The following is a 23,474-nucleotide window of genomic DNA, read 5'->3' as shown; positions in this document are numbered from 1 at the left end:
AATTAGAATTTTATTAGGGTTAGGGTTTGACTTTGGTCTTATTAAATTGATTAAGGTTTTGACTTAAGTCTCACTTGATTGACTAGAATTTAGGGTTTTGACTTAAGTCTTACTTGATTGACTTGATTTTAGGATTTTGACTTAAGTCTTACTTGATTGACTTTAATTTTAATTAGGATTTCACTTTACATTAATTAATGTTTTTATTATTAATTTTAGAATTTTTAATTATTAAAATTGTAAAATTACCGTTTTGCCATCGGAGATGACTTTTTGCGTTTTAAGTCGTTTTTCAATGTCCCGGGATGTTTTGGAATCGATTTTTCGTAAGAAATTCAATGAGAATTGTGTCATTTATGAAATTTTTTATGCGAAATGGTCGTGAACTTTATGAGGGGCATTTTCGTAATTTTATCAAATTTTGTGAAAATTGGCGAAATGGTTTATTTGGTTTCGATTTGTTGTTTTATGTGTTTGAAAGGATTTTCCTAAGTGTAATGTAGGCTCTAAGGTTGTTTTGAGGTTAGGGGTATTTTGGTAATTTGATCATTTTTTAGTAATTTTTATCGTAAAACTTCTTTTTATCTGAAAATGATGATTTCTATGTTTTTGGGACACATTTTCCTAGCGTAGAATGGTTTCTACAGTTTCGTTTGCTTGAGATACTTCATCCGAATTTCTGAAACATATCTGGTAATAAATTGAGCATTGGAATAACCATCCATTATTGGGAATCGTCGCGATCATGTTGACGAGTTAATTAATCAGGTGAGTGCAAAAATGGGGTGTCTACAATAAGAAAAAAAAAGGAAGAATAGGTGGTAATAGTTGGTTCCCTCTCGAGAGTCAGAGAGGGGCCTATAAATAGAAGAAGGTAACAATGAATAAAGGGGGCTTTTGGATCTGACCACTTCTTTCTCACCTAACTTTCCTACTTGGCTTTTTTACCAGACTTCATTCTGTTTACCTCTAGTTTTACTTCTCTCTCAAGGGGGTTTTCTTTCTTTTTCACGTATTATAACATTGTAATAACTTCAATAATAGTGAATGGTTCTCCGGAACCCGAGGACATAGTCTGGATTTTGGAATGAACCCCATGAACAAAGATTGTGTACTCTCTTTCTTTCTTCCTTCTTAGTACTTACAAAACGTTATGACTATGTCGACAAAGGCGGCTTGAGACATTCAAGTTTTAGCCGAGACATCACTTGCCTAAGGTGTCATAGACTGTACGGAAACAACCAGAACTCGATGCAATACCAACACTGAACAACCATGAAATGTAGTTTAGGTGGAGGTGGGACTACCCTAAGTACCACTTGGCATGTGACTTGCGTAAAGACCTTATCCTCCGTGTACAAAATAAAAAGTGGGCATCGACAAAGAATAGACTGAATATGTTAAAAACAATTTACCTTAGAGGTTGAACTTTCAAGAATTCAAAAGACAAAAAAGGATTTTTGAGAAAAAAAGGATTTTATTTATATTTTAAAGACGAGGATATTTAAGTCATTTTTTGAATCTTTCACGGTAAACCAAGGTCAAGGGAGATGTCATCAAATATTCAGGAAAATATGAAAGGGCATGTCTAAATAACCCGAAGAACAATATCAGTTACAATTATCCTTGAGGAGGAAGGAAACCTTCTACTTCCCAACCTCTTCTGTCTTTCTCTATTTGACCATAAATCCTTGATTCCTTCTTCATCTTCCCAACCACTCTCTATTTTTTGACCATAAAAGTGTCAATAAAACCCAAACAATGCTTCTTCCTGCTATCTCCTCCTCAGTCAACGTTATTCGTTTCCCCTACCGTTACCCAAACCTATTCTCCGCAAGGATGCCTAACTTCTCTTCTTTCGCTTCTGCAACCTCAACCTCTACCATAACCACACCTGTCGAGACGAAGCCCAAGCCATGGTTGCTCGTCGGCCTCGGAAACCCAGGCAAGAAGTACAAGGACACCAGGCACAACGTATGGCTGTTTTCTCTCACGCTTTTTCATAAACACATGTATTACACATTCCTCAGGTTTTTTTTTTTTTTTTTTTTTTCTTTTAAATTTTAAAAACAGTTGTTCTCTTTTGCTTTATGTGCCCTAATTTTCTTTGTTGCTATGGTAGATTCCTTGCGATCGTTTGCGTTTGTTTGATAATAATTCTTTTCTGCTTTTTTCATTGAAATGAAAGACTTTAAATACAAATAAGTTACCACAGCACCACTTCTTCACCCATGACCTAGAAACAAACAAATCCTCCTAAACCCAGCATCTACTTCTACCCAACTAGGATTGTTACAGACCCAACTACCCTACAACTAAAAGACATGGTTACAACTCCTACAACTGAAAGACATGGTTACAACTGAGCAACATGGGTGTAATTGACAGCAGAACCGGTCCCACGTTTGTGCACTCGTGTATGTGGAATTAGGCACACAACATTCCCTCCCACTTGGCAAGAACTTTAGTATGGTTTTGATTTTTGGTGGGTATGATGGAGCTAGAACAGTCCTAGTAATGCTGTGGATTTGTAGAAACATGCTAGAGTTTCTCTTAAGATTGGTCTTTGTTGCATTCTTTTTGTGAAGGAACCCCATCTCCTTGTTGATCTCTCCTTTGAATATGCATGATTCTGTCTCACTTTTGAACTCCATGGTAAGGTTGGCAAAGTCCCCTGCAATAGGCCCCAACTCTTGTAACCATTGAGCCTCCAAAACAACATCACAACCGCCTAGGCCCAAGAGATAGAAATCAGCCACAATAGAGAGTCCTTGCATGATGAGTTTAACACCGAAGCAATGCCCTTGACATGGAAGAAGATCTCTGTTTGCCACAACAACTTGAAATTGACCACCTCTAATTATAGGTAATCTAGCCTTGAGGGCAATATGAGGGTCTAAGAAATTATGGGTGCTTCTCGAGTCAACCAGTACCATGATAGTGACTTTCCTCAATCTCCCTATGACCCTCATGGTTTGCAGTGATTGATTTCCCACAATGGCATGGAGGGAAATTTCTGGAGAAGGGTTTGAGTCTTCCCTTTTTACCTCTTCTTCAAAGTCTCTGACTTCCCCATCCCCCTCATCAGTATCTTCTTTAGGTTAGACCCCTTCAATGAGGGAAAGTTTTTGCACTTTACAACGGTGCCTAGGAGCAAACTTTTCCTCACAATTATAACATAAACCCTTCTCTCTCCTTTCCTTCATTTCTACTGGTGTTAAGCGTTTGACTGTTTGTTGTGTCAGGCATTAGGGACGAAAGACAACCTTTCAACATCTAATCAAGGTTGCCTTCGTCGGGCCAGAATTTTTTCTTCTTGCATACACGCCAACCCGATAGCATCCGTGAGAGTGGTAGGCTTTAGCATTTGGATGCTTAGGCGAATCTCCTCCTTCAATCCTCCAACAAAGCAACTTACCATGAAAGACTCTTTAAGCCCTTCAGTATTGTTGGCAAGTTCTTCGAATCGAGTTTGATAGTGTTCGACTGAAGTAGTTTGTCGAAGTTTTGAGAAAAGTGTTGTGGGGTCTTCATACTGAGAGGGACCAAACCGTGCAAACAAAGATGCAGCAAACTCTTCCCAACATGCAATCTCCCCGGATTTTTCCATCCACTTGAGCCATTGGAGGCCTTGCCTTCCATATGGAATGAAGCCAGCAACAATCGTTGAGAAATCGGAATTTGTTGGTGGATAAAAAATTGTTTTGCTCGATACAACCAACCCGAAGGTCCTGACCCATTAAACAGAGGAAAATCCAACCGAGCTGTTTGAGTTTGAATTGCGCGGTCAGGTTCCATTGTAGAGTTATCTTCAATTTGGTTAATGGATTTCGTGTTGGAGGTCTCCCCTTTCTTTTTTTCTAGGCACTTGAAATTCCTTCAATTTTAGAGTCCATAATGGTGACTTTCTGCACCAAGTCTTGCAACATCTTCCCTTGATTCTTTGTGGATTCCTTCAATAAGGCAATCACCTCATCGATTTTGGAGTTCCTTATTCCGTCAGCCATGATAGGATCATCCGCTCTGATACTAGTGTTATGTGCAAGCCTTTTGTTTCTTACAATTTTGAAAGAGAAATGGTTACTTCGAGGGTAATCGACCTCTTGAGACAATTTTTAGGATAATTCTTTTCCGCTCTTTTCATTGAAATGAAAGACTTAAATACAAATAAGTTGCTACAACACCACTTCTTCACCCATGACCTACAAACAAGTAAATCCTTCTAAAAACAAGCATCTACTTCTACCACAACTAGGATTGTTACTGACCCAACTACCTTATAGCTAAAAGACATGATTACAACTCCTACAACTGAAAGACATGGTTACAACTAAGCAACATGGGTGTAACTGACAGCAGAACCGTTCCCACGCTTGTACACTCATGTGTGTGGAATTAGGCACACAACATGATTCGTGCTTTATTTTTTTTGTCAAATCAAATTGGGGAAATCCGTTTCAATTTAATTCTGTCTTACTTTTCTGATTTGATTTGGTTTGGATTCCTGAGTAGAAATATCACCAACTTGTTATATATATAAACATAAAATTGGATAATAGAGAAGCTGTTAGTTATCTAAATATTAGTAATTGAGGGTACAATAATATTACAGGTTAAGAATCTACTTATCGTAGTAAAGCTGATTTGTTGATTTAGTCATTTTAAGTTGGACTGTGATGAATTTGAAATAGGAGTGATGCAGGACAGTGCAAACTAACTTAGAATGGTGAATCTAAGATATCAAATAAATTAAGAACAAATAAAAGCATAAAATATCATAGAATATAAAGAAAATCTAATAGAAAATTAAATTATTAATGGAAGACACAAACCATGTCAACAGTCATGGGTTGCATTGGCAATCTTGTAATCATTTAAATTATAACTTATTAGGTATAGATTTATTTATTTATTAATTTTTTGTCATTTTCATTTTGTTGCGATTAGTTTTAGATTAAGTTTGATTTTTTATGAGTTTGATTTATTTATTAATTTTTTGTCATTTTCATTTTGTTGCGATTAAGTACTATTCACATCATTTTTCTTTAGACGTTTCTTTGAGGGGTCAAAACTTGTCATATTAGGTTGATTTTTGTGTCATTTGGAAGGTTATTCAATTATCCATCCAATGAGTTAAGATTTTACGATTTCGATGAGTTTTGAGAAAGAAAGTTATGATCAAAACACTGATAGATAAGATATCAATTTTACATGAGATTTGTATCTAAAGGTCAAAAGCGTCAATGTTAAAGTCATTTTAGGATTAGGGTTTTGAGTATAATATGTGAGAGCCTATATACATAATATATTACTATTGTAATTGATTTTTTTAAAGTTTACATAATAAAAAAATTGCAATTGTTTCTTGAGATATCTCCAGTGATTGGATATGGTGTGAGACTATCATAGTGTGATGCCAAAGGTCTTTGGTGTGATTGCAAGATAATTATTTCTATCATTTTCATTATATTCTTCATCTTTTCTTTCTTTTCATCTATTTTTTTTTCTTTATTTTTTATTTTAGATCAATTTCTTTCCCTAAATCTAAACCTAAAATCTACTTACACTATCCTCTTGCAAAATATCATAACTATAAAACTTCATATTTTCCGCATACTCAATTGGCCACCATTGAAATCTGTCACAAAGGCCAATAAAACCTTTTGGGACCGAAACCCTTTCTTGAAATTCTTTTGTATAATTTTAATGTCTTCATCACCACCTCATTAGACTTTCCACCACCCTTCCTAAAGTAGAATAAACTTAGACTTGAATAAATATAGATTGTCCTATATCAAAGTTAAATCTAGATAGAGTGACGCTTGGATATGGTATTGGAAGTTAAGATCATATTTGTCTTACCTTTCGGCGAGTCATCTAGGGAATTGTGTAGTGATGATAATGAGAACTTAGTTTCCCCAAGTCTTATTAAAAAGGTCTTAGAGAACGTTGAAGATAAGATGTTGATGTAGGACGAAAAAGATAGAAAATGAACGAAGGGGGTTTAGGGACTCTAGTTTGGGGTTTGGGCGACTATAGGATTACCCTAAAGTTTAGGATAAACCCAAGGGTTTGGTTGCGGGGTTTAATTACAATATTTTGAAAGTACAATTAGGGGTGTAGGTTTATATGGTAAACAATAGTTAAAAGTTGAGGTTTGTATGTTAAGGATAAAGGGTTAGGAGAATGATGAGGGAAATGATTAAGGGTAAAGAAAAAATAGTTTCAAGAATTCAAGTTTCAAAAATTTAAGAATTAAGAATCAAGAATCAAGAATTCAAGAACAAGAAAATCAAGAAAAGAAAATTAAGATTAAAAAAGAAAGATAAGGGATAGAAGGATAAAACCTTGGAATCACACAAAGAATAATGGAGAACTTACATTAAGAAACCCCATTGAAAGAAACTCAGTCTTTATTCTAGTAAACTCTCCGTCAATAAATCCTAATACAATTTATATGTAAAGAAAATCAATCTGAATCTTAATAAAATTAAAATACCTAATAAAAAAATTAATAAAACTCTAATTTTAGCAATTTAATCTCTCCTAAATTTTTGCCCTTATAAACTTAAATAAAAGACGTTGAGCTAATAAAACGGGAAAATAAACTAAAAAAATAGAGAAATAAAAGTCCAAAACAGAAAATTAAATAAATAAAATTTACTCTTCAAACTTTGATGTCCCCATCAATTCTCCCTGATTGAGAAAGTTTGCCTTTGGTGAATGCACGCAATTCATGGGCATTCTTCCAATGTGGAGTCTTCATGATGTTATGCCTATGAGGTCTTCTATGCTCAAAGAGCAACCCATATGTATCTTCCTGATGTGGGGTCTTCTATTGTGTCTTACATATTAGGTCATCTAACTCTAAATAAACATAATTTTATATTTATTTAGTTTACTATTTTGGGCTTTTATTTATATATATTTTTGGACTTATTTTCATGTTTTATTAGCCCATAGTCTTTGTATAATGTTTGGGGGTGGTTATGTATTTTATTTAAGTTTATAATGGTTGGAAATTTAGAAGAGATTAAATTGCCAAAATTAGATTTTTATTAATATTTTTATTTGCTATTTTAGTTTTATTAGGATTCTTAGATCTTAGATTGGTTTTCTTTATATATAGATTGTATTAGGATTTATTGACAAAAAGTTTAATGGAATAAAGAATGAGGTTCTTTCGATAAGGTTTCTTGGTGTGAGTTCTCCATTATTCTTAGTGGGATTCCAAGGTTCCATCATCTATCCTTTATCTTTCTTTTTTAATCTTAATTTTCTTTGAATTTTCTTGTCCTTGAATTCTTGAAACCCTTTTTTCGTTACCCTTAAATCTTTCCCCCATTATTCTCCTTACCCTTAATCCTTAACCTACAAAGCTAACCTTTACTATATAAGCCGACACCCCTAATCTTAATTGCAAAACAAACCCTTGGGGTTCACCTTAAACTTTTCGGGTAATCCTATCATAGCCCAAATCCTTAACCCATATCCCAAATTAGATATCCTAAACCCATTTTTTTTTTCATTTTCTTCCCTCTTCGTCCTACATCAAATGCATTGTGGATGTTGTGACGAAAGTTTCGTTGTTCAGTTCCGTTAGGGCAAGTTTATTGATGGTCTTGAGTGCAAGGTGATTTTTTTTAAGGAATGTCATATCATGTTGGGACGAGCTTAGACCTTAGGTGTATAGGCTATGTTTGATGCGAAGCAAAATCTTTTACGTGTCACTTTAGGCAGATGATATCTACTTAGGAGATTGTCATGGAAATCAACTTCTATGGTACCATCAATAGAATAATAGGTAGACAAAAAAACAGATGAGATAACGTTAGGGAAAAGTCAACAACTTTCTATTTCTTGGCATATGAGATTTCCTTAGATATACCTCTTGTACTAGGCTCACAACGCATCAAAGGGGCCTAAGGATGATTTTTTTGGAGACAACACTTATAGTTCTTGTTGATAATATAGCTTTCATTACCTCACGTCGACCTAATCATCTTAGATGAGTATACTAGAGGTTCTGTCAAGATAGTAGATAGTAGATAGTAGATAGTGACATGAAATTTATGATTCAACGTAGCATCGAGACAAGAGGACAAATCTTCGCCAAAAGGGAAGAGCTACAATTTGTTATGATCATCCTCGAGCATTTTAAAACTCGAGGATGAGTTTTCTCCAACTAGAGAAGAAAATGCGGGACACAAATCAATCCAATAGTCACAAGTTATAATGTCAATTTTGTAATCATTTATATTACTGCTTGTTTGGGTTTAAAGTTATTTTTTATCATCTTTATTTGTTGTGATTTGTTTTAAATTAGTTTTGAGTTATTCTTTTAAGAAAGGTGGTGGAAAGGTGACTTAGGGAAGAACAAGAAAAAAAGTTGTAGAAAGGGGTTTCAAGAACAGATTTAAAACCCAAAAGGTTTTATTGGCCTTTGTCAAAGATTTCAACAAAGGCTAATTGGGTATCTGAAATTTTAAGCTTTGCAATTATGATATTTTGCAGTAGGGTGTTATAGTTAGGTTTTGGTTAGGGTTAGAAATTGACATGAAATATAAAATAAAGAAAAAAAAGTGATGAAAAGGAAGAACAAATAAATAAGAAATAAGAAAATAATAAGAAGGATAAAAATTATCTTGGAATCACACCAAGGGTTTTTGGCACCACACCAAGATGGCATCACATCATATTCAATCACGAGAAATCACAAGAAGAGTGCTAAAACTTTTTTTATTCATGGACTATTAAAAATAAATTACAATAGCCAATACATAGGCTATTAGACTCAAAACCCTAATCCTTACATGATTTCATATTGACATTTTTTATCTTGAGATGCAAATCTTGTGTAAAATTGATACTCTATTAGTATTTTGACCATACCTTTCTCAAAACTCATTATCATCGCAAAATCTTGGGCTTGTTGAAAAGATTAATTGAATAATCTTTCAATTGACACAAAAATCAACATAATATGACATGTTTTAACTCCTCAAAGTAAGGCTAAAGAAAAATAACATGAATAATACTTAGACACAAAACAAACTCCAATTTTTTTTTGAAACTAATCTAAAACTTATCCTAACAAAATAAAAGTGATAAAAATAACTCTGGCTGAAGCTGAACAAGGTATTCGATGGGAAGGAGCCTTTATTGAGACAAAGCAGTTTCTTGAATTTACAGGGACTTCTTTTGAAGATCTTTTGTTTAGATGGGACCTCTTCTATAGAGATTGAGTGTTTTGTTTTTCTGTTTTTTTTTGTATTTTTTCTCTTCTTTGTTGTGTGACCATCTTCGTCACTTTTTTGTTTTTTAATAAAATCTTTCGCTTTGCCTATCAAAAGAAAATAACTCTGAACTCAAACAAGCGATAATCTAAATGATTACAAAATTGCCATTGCAACCTGTGACTATTGGCTTGATTTGCGCCCCGCATTAGGAGATTGTAAGGTTTTAGAATTACAGAAAATTGTGGGAACCTAATCATTCTTGGATCACTTAAACAAGGTTATAAGGGTTTGATCTCCACCTTTCTACAGCCCTAGGGCTGCTGCCCACCTTTTTAGGTTTATCACCAGCCACCCAGCCAGCATTTAGGGGCTGTTTCCATCAGCAGCAGCCATCTAGGGGCTGTCACACATCATCATCAGCCATCTAGGGCTGCCGCACATCAGCAGCCACCATTTAGGGGCTGCCGGATACAGCAGCCACCCCCTCTAGGGGCTGTCGCACCACTTCAGCCACCTCCTAGGGCTGCTGCCAGTCACCTAGGGTTGTCACCACCTCCCACAGACCATCCTAGGTCGATCGTTTCCCTTCAAAACCTCTTCTGGGTTCTTTATCCAACCTACTAGGGTTTTGTGGATCTCTATTGAGTCATTCTTCACACTTGATTGGCTGTTACATCATATGTCATGGTTGTAATAGCCTTCAAGGTAAGGCATAGTTTTTTCCTTTCATCAGGAATGTGGAGATAGATTCTAATCTTATGTTGTGAGTGGTTCATTAGTGTTTTCGAGTAATCTATCATATGATTTGGATTTTCTGTGAGTAATTATTTTTTTGAAGTCATGTCAGAAGTACTTCACAGTGAAGTAGAAGTCAGATGGATCAATTAACAGGTATGAGGCTAGGTTGGTTGCTAAGGGCTATGCCTAGAATTATGACATAGACTATTAAGAAACCTTTACCCCGATAGTCAAATGAATTATATTCGTGTCCTTCTCTCTTTGGTGGAAAACTTCTCTTGGGAGCTTCACCAAGTAGATGTGAAGAATGCCTTCTTGCATGGTGATTTGCAAGAAGAAGTATACATGGATACTCCTCTAGGAGTTCATTTTTCCAATGCTGATGGGAAAGTGTGTTATCTAAAGAAGTCCTTATATAGTCTCAAACAATCCTCATGTGCTTGGTTTGAGCGGTTCTATTTTGGTATGTAGGATGTGGATTACAAACAATGTTAGGGATCACACACTATTTGTCAAACATAGTGGACCTCAAACTTCAATTCTTATTGTGTATGTTGACAATATTGTCATTACAGGAAATTGCCTTACTGAGATTCAAACTTTGAAGCATTTTCTTGAAAATCGCTTTGAAGTAAAAGAGCTTGGACTTCTAAAATATTTTTTGAGTATTGAGGTAGTTCAATCCAAGACGGGCATTTTTATCTCACAACGCAAGTATGTGTTAGATCTGCTTTAGGAGGTTGGCAAACGTGGAGCTAAAACAGTTGACACTCCAATTGAGTCAAATCATCGATTGAGTGAAAGTGATGGTGAAGCTCTAGAAGATATTAGTCGTTATCAACGCTTGGTTGCTAAACTCATATCTATCTCTCACACAACCAGACATTGCTGATGCGGTAAGTGTTAGCCAATTCATGCATGCCCCTTGTACGACACATCTTGATGCTACCTTACGCATCATTCGATATATGAAAGGATGTCCAACGAAAGGTTTATTATTTCATGCGTGTGGAAGCATGGATAGATGTTGATTGGGTGGGTTTTATTACTGATCATCGTTCGACTTTTGGGAATTGCACAATAGTTGGTGGTAATTTGGTTACTTGGTGCAGTAAGAAACAATATGTAGTTGCTCGCTTAAGTGCCGAAGTTGAGTTCAGATCCATGACTTTTGGCATATAAGAGTTATTTTGGTTACGACTATTACTTTATGAGCTAGGTTCACTTCCTCAGCCTTTTCAGTTGTACTATGATAACAAGGTTGCCATTAGCATAACTCATAATCTAGTTCAACATGATCGCACCAAGCACATTGAGGTCGACCAACATTTGATCAAGGAGAAAGTCACTTCTGATGACATCTGTATCATCTTTGTTTCTATATCACAACAATTAGCTTATGTCCTCACTATTACCTTGGGTCATGCCAGTTTTGATAATCTTATACGCAAATTGGGTATGTGTGATATTTTTGCAACAGCTTGAAGGGGAGTATTATCAGATATAATTCCTTTTAGTTATGTTTATGTCATGTCTTTTTTCATCGTTTCCTATTTATCATGTAACTTAGATAAATAGAAATGAAGAAATAATAACACAACTTTTCTTTGGAATTTCTTTTTTTCTTCTTTCTCTTTTATCTTCCCTAAACCGTAGATCATGTTCCACAGGTTGCAATAGTTGGACTGGATTTGTTTACAAAAAAATAAAATAAAGAGATGGAGAATAAGAAGAAATAGAGTACTTTGAATCACACCAAGAAAATAACATAATCCTTGGAATGACATCGAGGCAATGGCATCACATGATTAATCCAATCTCTAAATCACAGGAATAACCTGAAAATTAATCTCATCATAATTAAAAATTTGGATAATGTCCTTACAATTATTTATCTCCTAATCCAAGGAAAGAAGATATTAATATAAAAAAAGATCAAACAAGGATCCACTCCCAAAAAGATAGAGCCAATTATGCTCAAAGTAAAAAAATCGGACTGACTACAGAGGAGCATCATCTCCACTTTAAATCCTTCAAAACAAGGAAACTGTGGTTGTGCGATGGAGGAGAGGATGTTGTTCCTAGAGACCCAGAGATGAATGTTGTTGGTTCGAAGTGGGTGTTCAAAACCAAGCTTAAGGCAGATGGGTCGATTGAACAGTTTAAGGCAAGACTAGTAGCAAAAGTCTACAACCAACTGGTTGTTAGCCACTCGAATTTTCGATATTTCTTTTTATTTCTCATCAAACAAATGACATCTTTTGGAAATCTTGGCTATTCTTATCATGATATTGGGGAATCTCATTGCTATTACTCAAACAAGTATGAAACACTTCGTTCCAATCCCTACTAAGATTCAAAACCCTAATCTAACCTCAACCATTATGGAAATCTTAGCTATTCTTGGCATGATATTGGGGAATCTCATTGCTATTACTCAAACAAGCATGAAACGCTTTATTCCGATCCCTACTAAGATTCAAAACCCTAATCTAACCTCAACCATTAAAAGCAACCAATGGCCAAGATTAAAGCACAACTTGAGTAATTCTAATTAATATGGGACACAACTTAAATAAAATCACACTATAACAAATCTTACACATAAACTAAACTATTGTTAGGTTTAAATTAGAAAATTTCCACAAATAAATCAAATACGTAAACTACCTAAAATACCCCCGAATAACATAAATTTTTTAAAAATAAATCCTAACAAATATGTTGGTTGTCCAACCCTTTATTGGGCTAAATATATGTAATAAAAATGACCTCATTGACTCCAATGATGTCCTTATCAATTCTATACCAAAATTGATGTAGGACAACTTAAGTTTCATGGATTCTAGGTTTGTTTTACTTTAAAAAGAGAGGGGAAAGACTAATTAGGTGGTGAAAAAGAAAAGAAACATTATAGAGAGTCATTTCAAGAAAATGTTTTAGGCCCCAACCATTGTGAAGGATTTCAACATGGCCAATTGGGTTTGTGAAACACAAAGTTTTGCAGTTAAGGTAAGATGAAAACAATTATAGAACTTAGCAGTGGTAAATTTTCAAAGAGAAAAGTTAACTTGGCTTAATGGTCAAAGGTTTAGGCCTGAAGGGTTCAATGAATTTTTTTGCAATAGGGTGTTGTAATGAGGTTTATGTTTGGGTTTGTGATTGATCTACAATAAAAAAATAAATAAAAAGAAATGAAGAGGAAGTATAGATGAAGAAGAAGATAATAGAAAAAGATAGAAGAATTACCTAGTGAGCACATCAAGGGTTCTCGACGTCACACCAAGATGGTTTTATACCATATCCAATTACTAAAGAAGTTCACAAGAAGATATCTTTAAATTTTGAATAATGCTGAAGTGACCTCAAGATTGTACCTCATCGCACATCATGATGTGAGTGTGTAGGAATCATAGATGTTTTTCATTGAGATACGAGTCAAAAGCATCTATGGTTCCTACACACTTTCACGTCAGGATGTGCGAATATGAGGTCACTCTAGCACGACTCTAAAATTTTTTATTCAATAAACTGAGATTGATATAGGCTCTCACATGTCAGACTCAAACCTTAATCCTATCATAACTTAACCTTTGACCTTAAGATGCAAATCCTGTGTAAAACTGATATCGTATCAACATTTTGATCAACACTTTCTTAAACACATTTAATTAACATAGTCTTAGGCTTGTTGGATAGGTAACTAAATAACCATTCAAATGATGTGACAATTAAATATAATACGATAAGTTTTGATCCCTCAAATAAGACCTAAAGAAAACTGATATTAATAGTACATAGATTCAAATCAAATTTCTAGAATAACGAAAGACAACTCAAAAATAGAATATAAATTTTTTAACTAATCCTGGTAAAAGAAATGATAAAAAAATAACTCTGTACCCAAACAAGCGATAACCTAAATTATTTTACAATTGCCATTGGAACCCGTGATTGTTAACTTGATTGTGTCTCGCATTAGGGTAACTTTATTACTCACACCTATGAAGAGGAATATCTAGAGAGGGAGTAGGGGAAAAACTAAAATTATGGAGAGATGTTGTAGTCTTTGGCTTTAGAATAAGTAAAACCCAAACTAATTATGGGGAGTATTATTTTATTACTACACCCTTGAAATGGAATATCAAGTAGAAAATTGATGGCCTAGAATTATCCAGAAGTAACTATTTTCATTGTCTCGGGTCTATATTATAGCTGGGATAGAAAGATTGAGAAAAATTTTACCCATAGAATCGGAGTTGGATGCTTAAAGTGGGGGTTGTGCTTCTAGAATGCTAAGTGACCTTCCTTTACCGATCATGAAGTAGTAAGTATTTCCATTATGTGGATATAGTCTTAGAGAAAGCCGATTGAAATGACAAAAAACAATGTAGATTAAGGTAGTGAAAGTGGATATGAACATATTCTCAATAACAAAATATGTCTCTAGACAAAATTGAATGGAAGAACATGATTCATTCGACTAACCTCAAATATTTGAGGTAGTAAGGTCTCGATGATGATGCTAATCGCTCTATAAATGTTCTTTGTACTTTGATTTAAAGATCAAAGAATACTATGAAATAGAATCCTTTGGGTGTATGAGACTAACTATCTTCACTTGGCTAAGTAGTCTGATCACCTTGAATCAACCATCCGCTTTTTTATTTTCTTAATTTTTCTTCTATTTATATCTCGATCCGACAAGAACATAGAAGTGATATTTGAGCATCATGCATCAAGTTCTAACTTGATTAAGTGAATAAAAAGAAGTTTTTTTCGAACACTAGTCAATGAGTGAATGTTTGAAGGATTATCACCATTTTATTAAAGAAATGCTCATATTCAGTTATCCTTTTAGAGAATATCCTAGTGTGCTCCTGAAGATAATCCTACCACCAAAGATGATCCCATGATAGAACCCATTCCTAACAAGTTGTCAAAATTCTCATTTTAGATCGGAAGGTTCTGAATCTAACATAAAAGTGTTGATTTCATACCAATCCCCATGATCATGGTGCTAGAAATACGAGATAAATGTCAACATCACCATGCATGTGAATATACAAGGAATGAATGATTTAGTGACAAGAAGTATGACATTGATTTAGGAGAAAAATTTGCAGAACAAGAAGCAATTGATTTTGTGTTTCTTTTTGAGTTTGAGGTGTATACTATCAAGCCAAACATTTTCGAAAAGTGCCAAGACAAGAAGATCGACGAATATGGAATCATTGACAATGCTATTTTTTGAGAATAATACCATCAACTACAAGAGACATTTGGCCTATAATATACGTGTTAAAATGGATGTGGTTTGACATTGTGATTTTGTGGTTTTGACCTAGAGGGAAAGGTCATTCTCAAGAGGAGTGAATATTAGGTACTTAAATATTAGTAGTTGGGAGTATAATAATGTTATAGTTTAGGCTACATAGTAGTTAAGCCAGTTGATCAATTTAGAGGCTAGGTTTGGGGTTTTGATTAGTTTTGGATTCCGATGAATCTGAATATGACGAAATATCAATAAATAAACTGAATTCATACTTTGAGCTACGTAGTCAGAGTTACAAAGTCAAGAATGTTGCGACAGTTCTAAATTAATTTAAAATACTATTAGTTTACACATTGTTTGGATGTTCGGTATTTGGTGTTTTTTTTTTTTGAGTGCCTTCGTCAACTAATACACTCATGTAAGGATGCATTTTTTACAGAATAATTTGATTTTTTATATGGGTTTCCTTTAATCCTACATTTCTGTCAAATGGACTTTTCAGGTTGGTTTTGGAATGTTAGATGCCATAGCTGAGGCTGAAGGGATATCAATAAGCAGTGTTTCCTTCAAAGCACTCCTTGGAAAAGGTTTGCATATTTTTTAAGAATTATTTTGATTTTTAAGTAATTTTTATTGCTAAAATTGAGCACATGGAATTGATGCATAAAAAATGATGTAATGAATCCTGTCATAGTTGCAATATTCTTATATTTTATTTTCAGCATATTGAAAAAATAGTCATGCATAATTTCCTTAAGAATCGTGTTTATAATACCTTAATTTAACTATTTTATTGCAATATTTTGATGAGGATGTTGAAGGAGTTTAAGTACTTCTACGGTGTTTGGGTTTGAGGATTTTTTGAATCTCATTGGTTACCTTGGCTAGCTTCCATTTTGAATACAATTTCATTGATCCAAAAAATAAAAAGAAAATTAAAAAGAAAAAAGACGAGGTACTGATACAACACATATCTCTCTCCTTTAGAGCCTTTTTTTTAATAAGATAAAAATTTATTTATGGGAGGATGAGGAATCCTCAAAAATGTACAACGACAAATACTTCCTAATTATAGTATCCTACCTAAACATAAAATCTTCAAAGAAAAAGCCCCTAAACTCCTTACTGTTTTCACAAAAGGAAAAGCAAGCCACAAACGTCGAAAATAATTTGTTGAAAGTTATTCTCCTTGTTGTCGAACTTGTGCAAATTCATTTCTTTCCACAAACCCCAGCAAATTGCGAGGGGTCTTAACCTCCATAAAATCTTCAACCTACCAGAAAAGGAAGTGGATTTCCAACTAAAAAGAAGAGTTGCAAGAAGATTGGGCTGACACCTGGAGGCATTAAATAAGGATAGAAAATGGCACCAAACACGAGAAGCTACCTCATAATGAATTGGAAAGTGCTCCATAGACTCATCACTGCCTTTACACATTCAACAATAATCGACCATGATAAGACCCTTGGGTTTAAGGACATCAACCATTGGCAATTTAATCAAGCCGCCGACTACAAAAAGAAAGACACTTTGGAAGGAACTTGGATTTCCAAATAAAAGAAGGAAAACACGAATCTTACATATATTCGATTAAGGAATAGAAATATTTGATAGAGAAACGACCATCATCACTTCCTTTCCAAATTCGACGACCCGCCCTATCTAGCGAAAGCCCCGTAGCGGCTAACAAATCAACGATAAAGATACCATCCTCAACCTCCCAATCATTAGTCTTCTCCTCAGGCCAAGATCCCAAGAAACACCCCTCTCATTAGGAACCAAGAAGGCGGAGACCGACATTACTTTTCTCATGGATAGTGAGTACAGACTTGGGAACAACATCTGAAGAGGGGTATCAATACACCATTGATCCTCCCAAAAATGCACACATCACCTCTACCCACTTCGTAGCAGATATGATTGCTTACGGAAGCTCCCAACTTAGAAATGCCTTTCCAAACACCACACCCAAAGGGGATTGTGCTCCGTTTGCACTCCCAACCCAAATGATCCTCCCTAAACTTATCCACCATCAAAATTTTCCAAAGCTCATCTTTTTCAATACCAAAACACAAAATCACTTCCCCAACAACGCTTTATTCATATCCCTAAACCTTCTAATTCCTAGACCACCTACTTTCTTAGGATGACACTAACTTCCAATTAACCAAGTGGAACTTATGATTACCACTCCTATCATTCCAAAGAAAATCCCTCACCTGCTTTTCCAACTGCAACTCAACACTCCTAGGCATGATGAGCAACGAGAGGAAATGAGTTGCAATACTAGTTAAAGTGCTCTTGATCAACGTCTTCTTGCCCCCATTTGATAGGTATTTTATTTTCCGCGAGCCTCGTCTCTTCCTAATACTTTCCAAAACCTTGTCCCACACCATTGAAGATTTATAAGTCGTACCCAAAAGACGACACAAATAGGACGTGGGTAAGGAATCAACTTGGTAACCCCAAAGATTTACCCAAACCTCAAAAGCAGGGATTTTCCTAATATTATAGATCTTGCTTTTCTTCAAATTAATTGAAAGGTCATATACCACTTCAAACCAGCATAGAAGACCCTTAAGAAAACACACCTGATTAGGCCCAATGAGTACAGAACGGGGAACAACATCCGCAGAGGGGTAGCACTGCACCACTGATCCTCTCAAAAACGCCCTATCACCTCTGCCCACGTCATAGTGGATATGATTGCCCACGAAAGCTCCCAACATAGAAATACCTTTCCAAACACCACACTTAAAGGTGATTGTGCTCTGTTTGCACTCCCTACCCAAATGATCCTCCCTAAATTTATCCACCATTAAAATTCTCCAACTCATCTTTTTCAATACTAGAATGCCAAAGCCACTTCTTGAACAATGCTTTATTCATATCCATGAACCTCCTAATCCCTAGACCACCTACTTTCCTAGGACGACACACTAACTTCCAATTAACCAAGTGAAACGATAACCATTGCTATCATTTTAAAGAAAATCCCTTACCATCTTTTCCAATTGCAACTCCACTCCTTGGTAAGACGAGCAACGAGAGGAAATGAGTTGGAATGCTAGCCAATGTGCTCTTGATCAATGTCATCTTACCCCCCTTTGATAGGTACTTTTATTTCCACGAGCTCAGTTTCTTCCTAACCCTTTCTAGAACCTTGTCCCACACCACTGAAGGTTTATAAGCCACACCCAAAGGAAGAGCCAAATAGGATGTGGGTAAGGAATCAACCTAGCAACTCGACAAATCTACCCAAACCTCAATATCAAGGACCTCCCCAATATTATAGATCTTGCTTTTCCTCAAATTAATTGGATGGCCATACACCTCTTCAAACCAACACAAAAGACCTCTAAGAAAACACACTTGACTAAGCCTAGCATCTAGAAAAACTAGCATATCGTTGGCAAACTGAAGATGAATTACTTTAGGCCCAGACTCTGAAACACTGAATTTTGTCAAAGCCCCCAAAGAATTTGCCTGAACAAACATCCTCCCCAAAGCTACAACCACAATGTTAAAAGGGAAAGGGGACAACGAGTCACCTTGTCTTAAACCTCTAGAGTTTTTGTAGATACCAGTCGAACTACGATTAACTAAAATCGAAAAAGAGGCCAAAAACACATTTACTCATCCAGTTAATCCATTTCACACCAAACCCCATTCGATGTAGAAAATACCAACGAAAGTTCCAATTGACGTGGTCATAAGCATTTTCAATATCTACTTGCACACTAAGCCCTCTTTACCCAATTTCCTCCTAGAATCAATGCAGTTGTTAGCCGTCAACCCAACATCCAACGTTTGCCTCCCTTTTATAGATGCCCCTTGCTCCTTCCCAATGATCTTGGGGATTACTAGCTTCAGTCTCGAGGCAAGGGTCTTAACCAAAATCTTGTACGTTGAAGAGATTAAACTAATTGGTCTAAAATACCTCAACTGCTCAGCCCCTTCTTTCTTTGGGATCAACATTATGAATGTTGCATTCGAAAACCTTCCTCAAAGAAATCACCTAAGGCCAACAATAGGTCCTTGATCAACTCCCAACACAGTTTATAAAAATCCATTGTAAAACCATCAGGCCTTGGTGCCTTATGGCTACATGCTATCAATAACTTGGAACACCTCATCTTCATCAAAAGGTCTTTCCAAGAAACCGATTCTAACCACACTGTGTTGAGGATAGGACCCCCATCTTCGAAAAAACCAGGCCAAAGCAACTCTAACAGATTGTGCCACACAGACTGACTCTGGTAGTCCGAAGAAACCGAAGGACGGCTACAAGTCACAAATCCGCAATTACAGTGTTAGTTCCAGCAGTGTTCGCCATTAGAGCCTTTTCTTCCCATCTCAGCCTTATGTTTTTCATTGTGCATCAAATTTTCTAACCTCAAGAAACTTTGAAGTTCTCCATATGAGCAGAAAACACAAGTTTCCTAGAGATTGGTATTGTATTCTTAGGGACCAGTTTTAGTTTTCTAGGAATCCATTTTTATTGAAAATCCCTTGATTCCATCTCTGTCCTTTGAGGCTAGCATTTTCCTTTTTGAGGCTTTCCATCAAACATACAATTGAGATGAGAGGTAAGATGCGTTTCCTCGAGATCAATATATATTTTCTGAGGATCCATTTTATTCGGAATCTTTTAGAGTATCCTCCCATCTGAGCCATTCGTCTGATTCAACATTAAAATATTGAAACATTGTTTTGTTTTAGCCGCCCAAGCCCTACCAAGGCCCCAGGGGGTGGGGGTGTCTACCGTCAAGGCCTCACCTAGCACTTTTAATACGTAGAGATCATTCTTATAGTCCAAAAAATATCACCATTTTTATGCATTTGTGGTGTTATCAAGTTAACAATGTGAAGATAAAATAATTTGTAAATTTTAAAGCACTCATTAAGTTTTATATTGGACTGTTTCTTAAAGTGCAGGCTATATAGGAGATGTTCCAGTTATCCTTGCCAAACCACAAACTTTCATGAATGCAAGTGGTGAGTCTGTAAGTAATTTCATCTGGCAGAACTTTTATGTTTTACTATCACTATATAGTTTTACTTCACACTTATTTAACCTTGTGATCCATTTGTGAAGGTTGGAGCTATTGTTGCATATCACAAGATTCCATTGATGCAAGTACTTGTGGTAAAGAATTTAGTATTCCCTTAAATGTTTCGAATTATTAACATTTTTCTCTTCGTTCTGCTCATGAACTTATCATACCTTCTCTTCAGATATTTGATGACTTAGATTTGCCATTTGCAACACTGCGTTTACTGCCAAAAGGGGGACATGGAGGGCATAATGGGTATTTTCTCAACTAAACTTTTATATGCGTAGCTCTTCACGAAGGGTAAATGCTCTTCTTTGGATCCTCTATTAAAAGTTTATTTTTTTCTCAATTAGAAAGTTGTTATCTAATACAAGATAACAGAAAATCAAGCCTTATACCGAGTCTTCGGTGATATCCATATTTTCCTTACATTTGTAAACACAGAGAAAGAGTGTTCAATGTGAGTGAATCAAATGCTGGGTTTGGTTTATTGGATTTCTGGTATTTGATGTCTGCTTAACTGACATCCATTCTCTTGCTGCGCTAAGAATATATTGTGCAAGAATGCACTAAATATGTTTAATGCTTAGATAAATATCACATACCCTTGGGGAATAATGGATAAGGTGTGGCAGTACTATTGGATAGCAGGGTTGAAGGTTGGGCCGTTTCAGTTGGGTAGTATTCAAGTGACAGCAAGGTGGAGGCTAGAATAGGGTTTAGCAGCACAATTCTGGGAGCACAAACAGTTGAGGAAACATAAAAATAAAAGAGAGGATAGAAAAGTGAGATGGAGAAAAGGACGTTAGATTGGCCTTGGCATCACACCAAGGATGTCAATGGCTTCACACCTTTGATGATGGTTTCACACCATTAAAGGACACTCATAAGAGAACCTGTAAAAAAAAATCTTTTTATTCATCTCTAAAAGATGCTATTACAATGTCTAAATAGAAAAAGGAAGAAACAGAAAGAAACCTAATAAAAGAAGCCTTCTAAAACTAGACTTTCTAACTTCCTAACCTTCTAAAAACCTAATTACTTGTAAAACAAATAACTACAAATAAAAATGGCTGGTTGAACCTACTTAAAAGTGGCTGCCGAACTGTAATATGGGACCCACAATATTAAGTTGCCGGCCCTCTTATCAATTAAAATAGATATATACCTTGGGCCCACACTTTATTAATGAGAAAACATAAAATAGTCCTCCCGAAAGACATTAAACTCAAATAAAAACAGAAAATAAGTTCCTAAAATAAATCAACTTTTCATGCTTGTGGTCCCAATCACTTGGTGTAATGACATACCCACATTATTTCTAACCATTAGGTTCAATCATTTTCATGTAGTGATCTCTAGCCATTGGATTTAATTTTTCATCCTTTTTATTCTTTGATAAGTAATCGAACATTTGGTTTTGTTCATGCTAAGGCGTTCCCAGAGGCCATGCTTTGCTTTGGAGTCAATTGCATTGGGAAGTAGGCAAGCGTTAGCAAGAGCATCCTCTGGAAACAACGAATCACAAAGACATCCAATTGTGGGGAAAATTAGGCAACAGTTATTGCATTAGACTTCCGAACGTGAGTAAAGATGCTAGTCCAAGAGTTTAGGATTCGTTTCACCACTTGTCCCGGACTTTGACATGTAAGAGCTTAGAGTTAAGTGGATACAATGGAAATAAGAAAAAATTAAATAGCTTGTTTACTATAAACATAAATGAACAATAAAATTTAAATAGCTTGGATACAATGCCATGTAAGAGCTTAGAGTTGGTGGATACAATGGAAATAAGAAGAAATTGCGTAGCTTGTTTACAATAAACAAAACTGAAAAGAATAAAAAGCTAAGGAATTGATGGCTACAAGCTCTGGCACATGATAAAAGTTAGAAATAGAAATGGATAAATTGTAAATGTCAGGAGAATAGGTGATTGATCATTAGCTATAAAATTAGTAAGATAGAGTGATAAGAAATATAATTAGTGCATATGATCCCCAAGTTGGATTAGGAGAACGTGTCAAAAGACAATCTAGGAAGACGTGAAGGAACTCATCAAATGGTTTCAGATGTAGAGTGGATATTTAGAAGGAAACTTAAATGGTCATATAAGGAAGGAAAGTGGAGGGTCGTGGGAGGGTTCATGTAGGATTTGGGTTTGGAAAAGGAAATGAGATGGGAGATGCTATACTTGAATTCATTATAACATGATCTTGCAATAGCAAACACATTTCAAAATAAGGAACATTTGGTAACTATTAAGAGCAGAAGCAATACAAGCCTGATTGGGCCTTTTTTCTATTTAGAAAAAATGAATGATCAATGTGCAAATATTGTAAGGTTATCCTAGGAGAGAGTTTAACTGCTTAGTATCTTTTATTTACTTTCATTGCAGGATGAGAAGCATCATTGACCATTTCAAAGGGAGCCGTGATTTTCCTCGTTTAAGGATAGGTAGGGACCTGTATGAGCCTTATTTGTTGTTTATATGTAATCCATTCTATCATAGGTTACAATATCTTGATAATGTTTACTGCAATTATACAAGGAATTGGACGGCCTCCTGGAAAAATGGATCCTGTCAACTTTGTTCTTCGACAATTTAATAGACAAGAACGTGAAGAGGTACATATCATAACAACCATAGATGCATGCACAAAAATCAATTGAAAGATAAGGAAAACAAGAAAAGAAAGTTTTTGTAACTCTTGGATTTAATGTCTGTGTTTCAGTTGGAATTCACTTTTCAAAATGGAGTGGAAGCAGTGAGAATTCTTTTGCTGGAGGGGTTCAATAAAAGTGCGACATTCGTCAACACTGCAAAATCGATGAAACAGCTTGGTTAAGGGCTAAAATGTGATAAGGTTTATTACTGGATTATCATATATTCGGATGCTGTTCAAAGGTAATGTGTGTCATATGTAAATGGGGTGGAAAAATGTAATATCAACCCATCGGCTAGAGGCCTATCAGCGTCAGCGGGGAAAAGAAGCCCTGATGAGTGATACAAATCCATTCTTTTTTATTTCAAGTTTTTTGTACCCATAGAGAATGCTGATCATCAACATTTCAAGATTAAAGATACTGTCTGTATAAGGATTTGATAGCAATAGCTGCTTTGATTTAGATATCTATTTGGACTGAAAGCAGTTCACTTTCTCTCGA

General features: G+C 35.5%; 1 protein-coding gene across 2 annotated transcripts; it reads left to right on the top strand.

Moving 5' to 3' along the window:
- The first annotated feature begins 1,603 nt into the window (after positions 1-1,603).
- On the top strand, positions 1,604-23,471 carry LOC147406039 (peptidyl-tRNA hydrolase, chloroplastic-like). Of its 2 annotated transcripts, none has more exons than XM_086433959.1 (8): positions 1,604-1,974; positions 15,755-15,839; positions 20,191-20,258; positions 20,351-20,401; positions 20,491-20,564; positions 22,705-22,763; positions 22,858-22,934; positions 23,042-23,471. In XM_086433959.1, the coding sequence occupies exons 1-8, from the start codon at positions 1,762-1,764 to the stop codon at positions 23,153-23,155; spliced, it is 741 nt and encodes a 246-aa protein (XP_086290085.1). In that variant the 5' UTR covers positions 1,604-1,761; the 3' UTR covers positions 23,156-23,471. The 2 variants fall into 2 exon arrangements, with proteins under 2 accessions (XP_086290085.1, XP_086290086.1); XM_086433960.1 differs by having other exon boundaries at positions 1,889-2,012.
- The last annotated feature ends 3 nt before the right edge of the window (positions 23,472-23,474 follow it).

This window comes from Akebia trifoliata, chromosome 3 (genome assembly GCF_017979445.1).
Source record: "Akebia trifoliata isolate Shusen 1 chromosome 3, ASM1797944v1, whole genome shotgun sequence".
In the NCBI taxonomy this organism is placed as follows: Eukaryota; Viridiplantae; Streptophyta; class Magnoliopsida; order Ranunculales; family Lardizabalaceae; genus Akebia; species Akebia trifoliata.
Note: the sequence above shows the minus strand (reverse complement) of the source record. Positions and strands in the feature narration are given on the sequence as shown.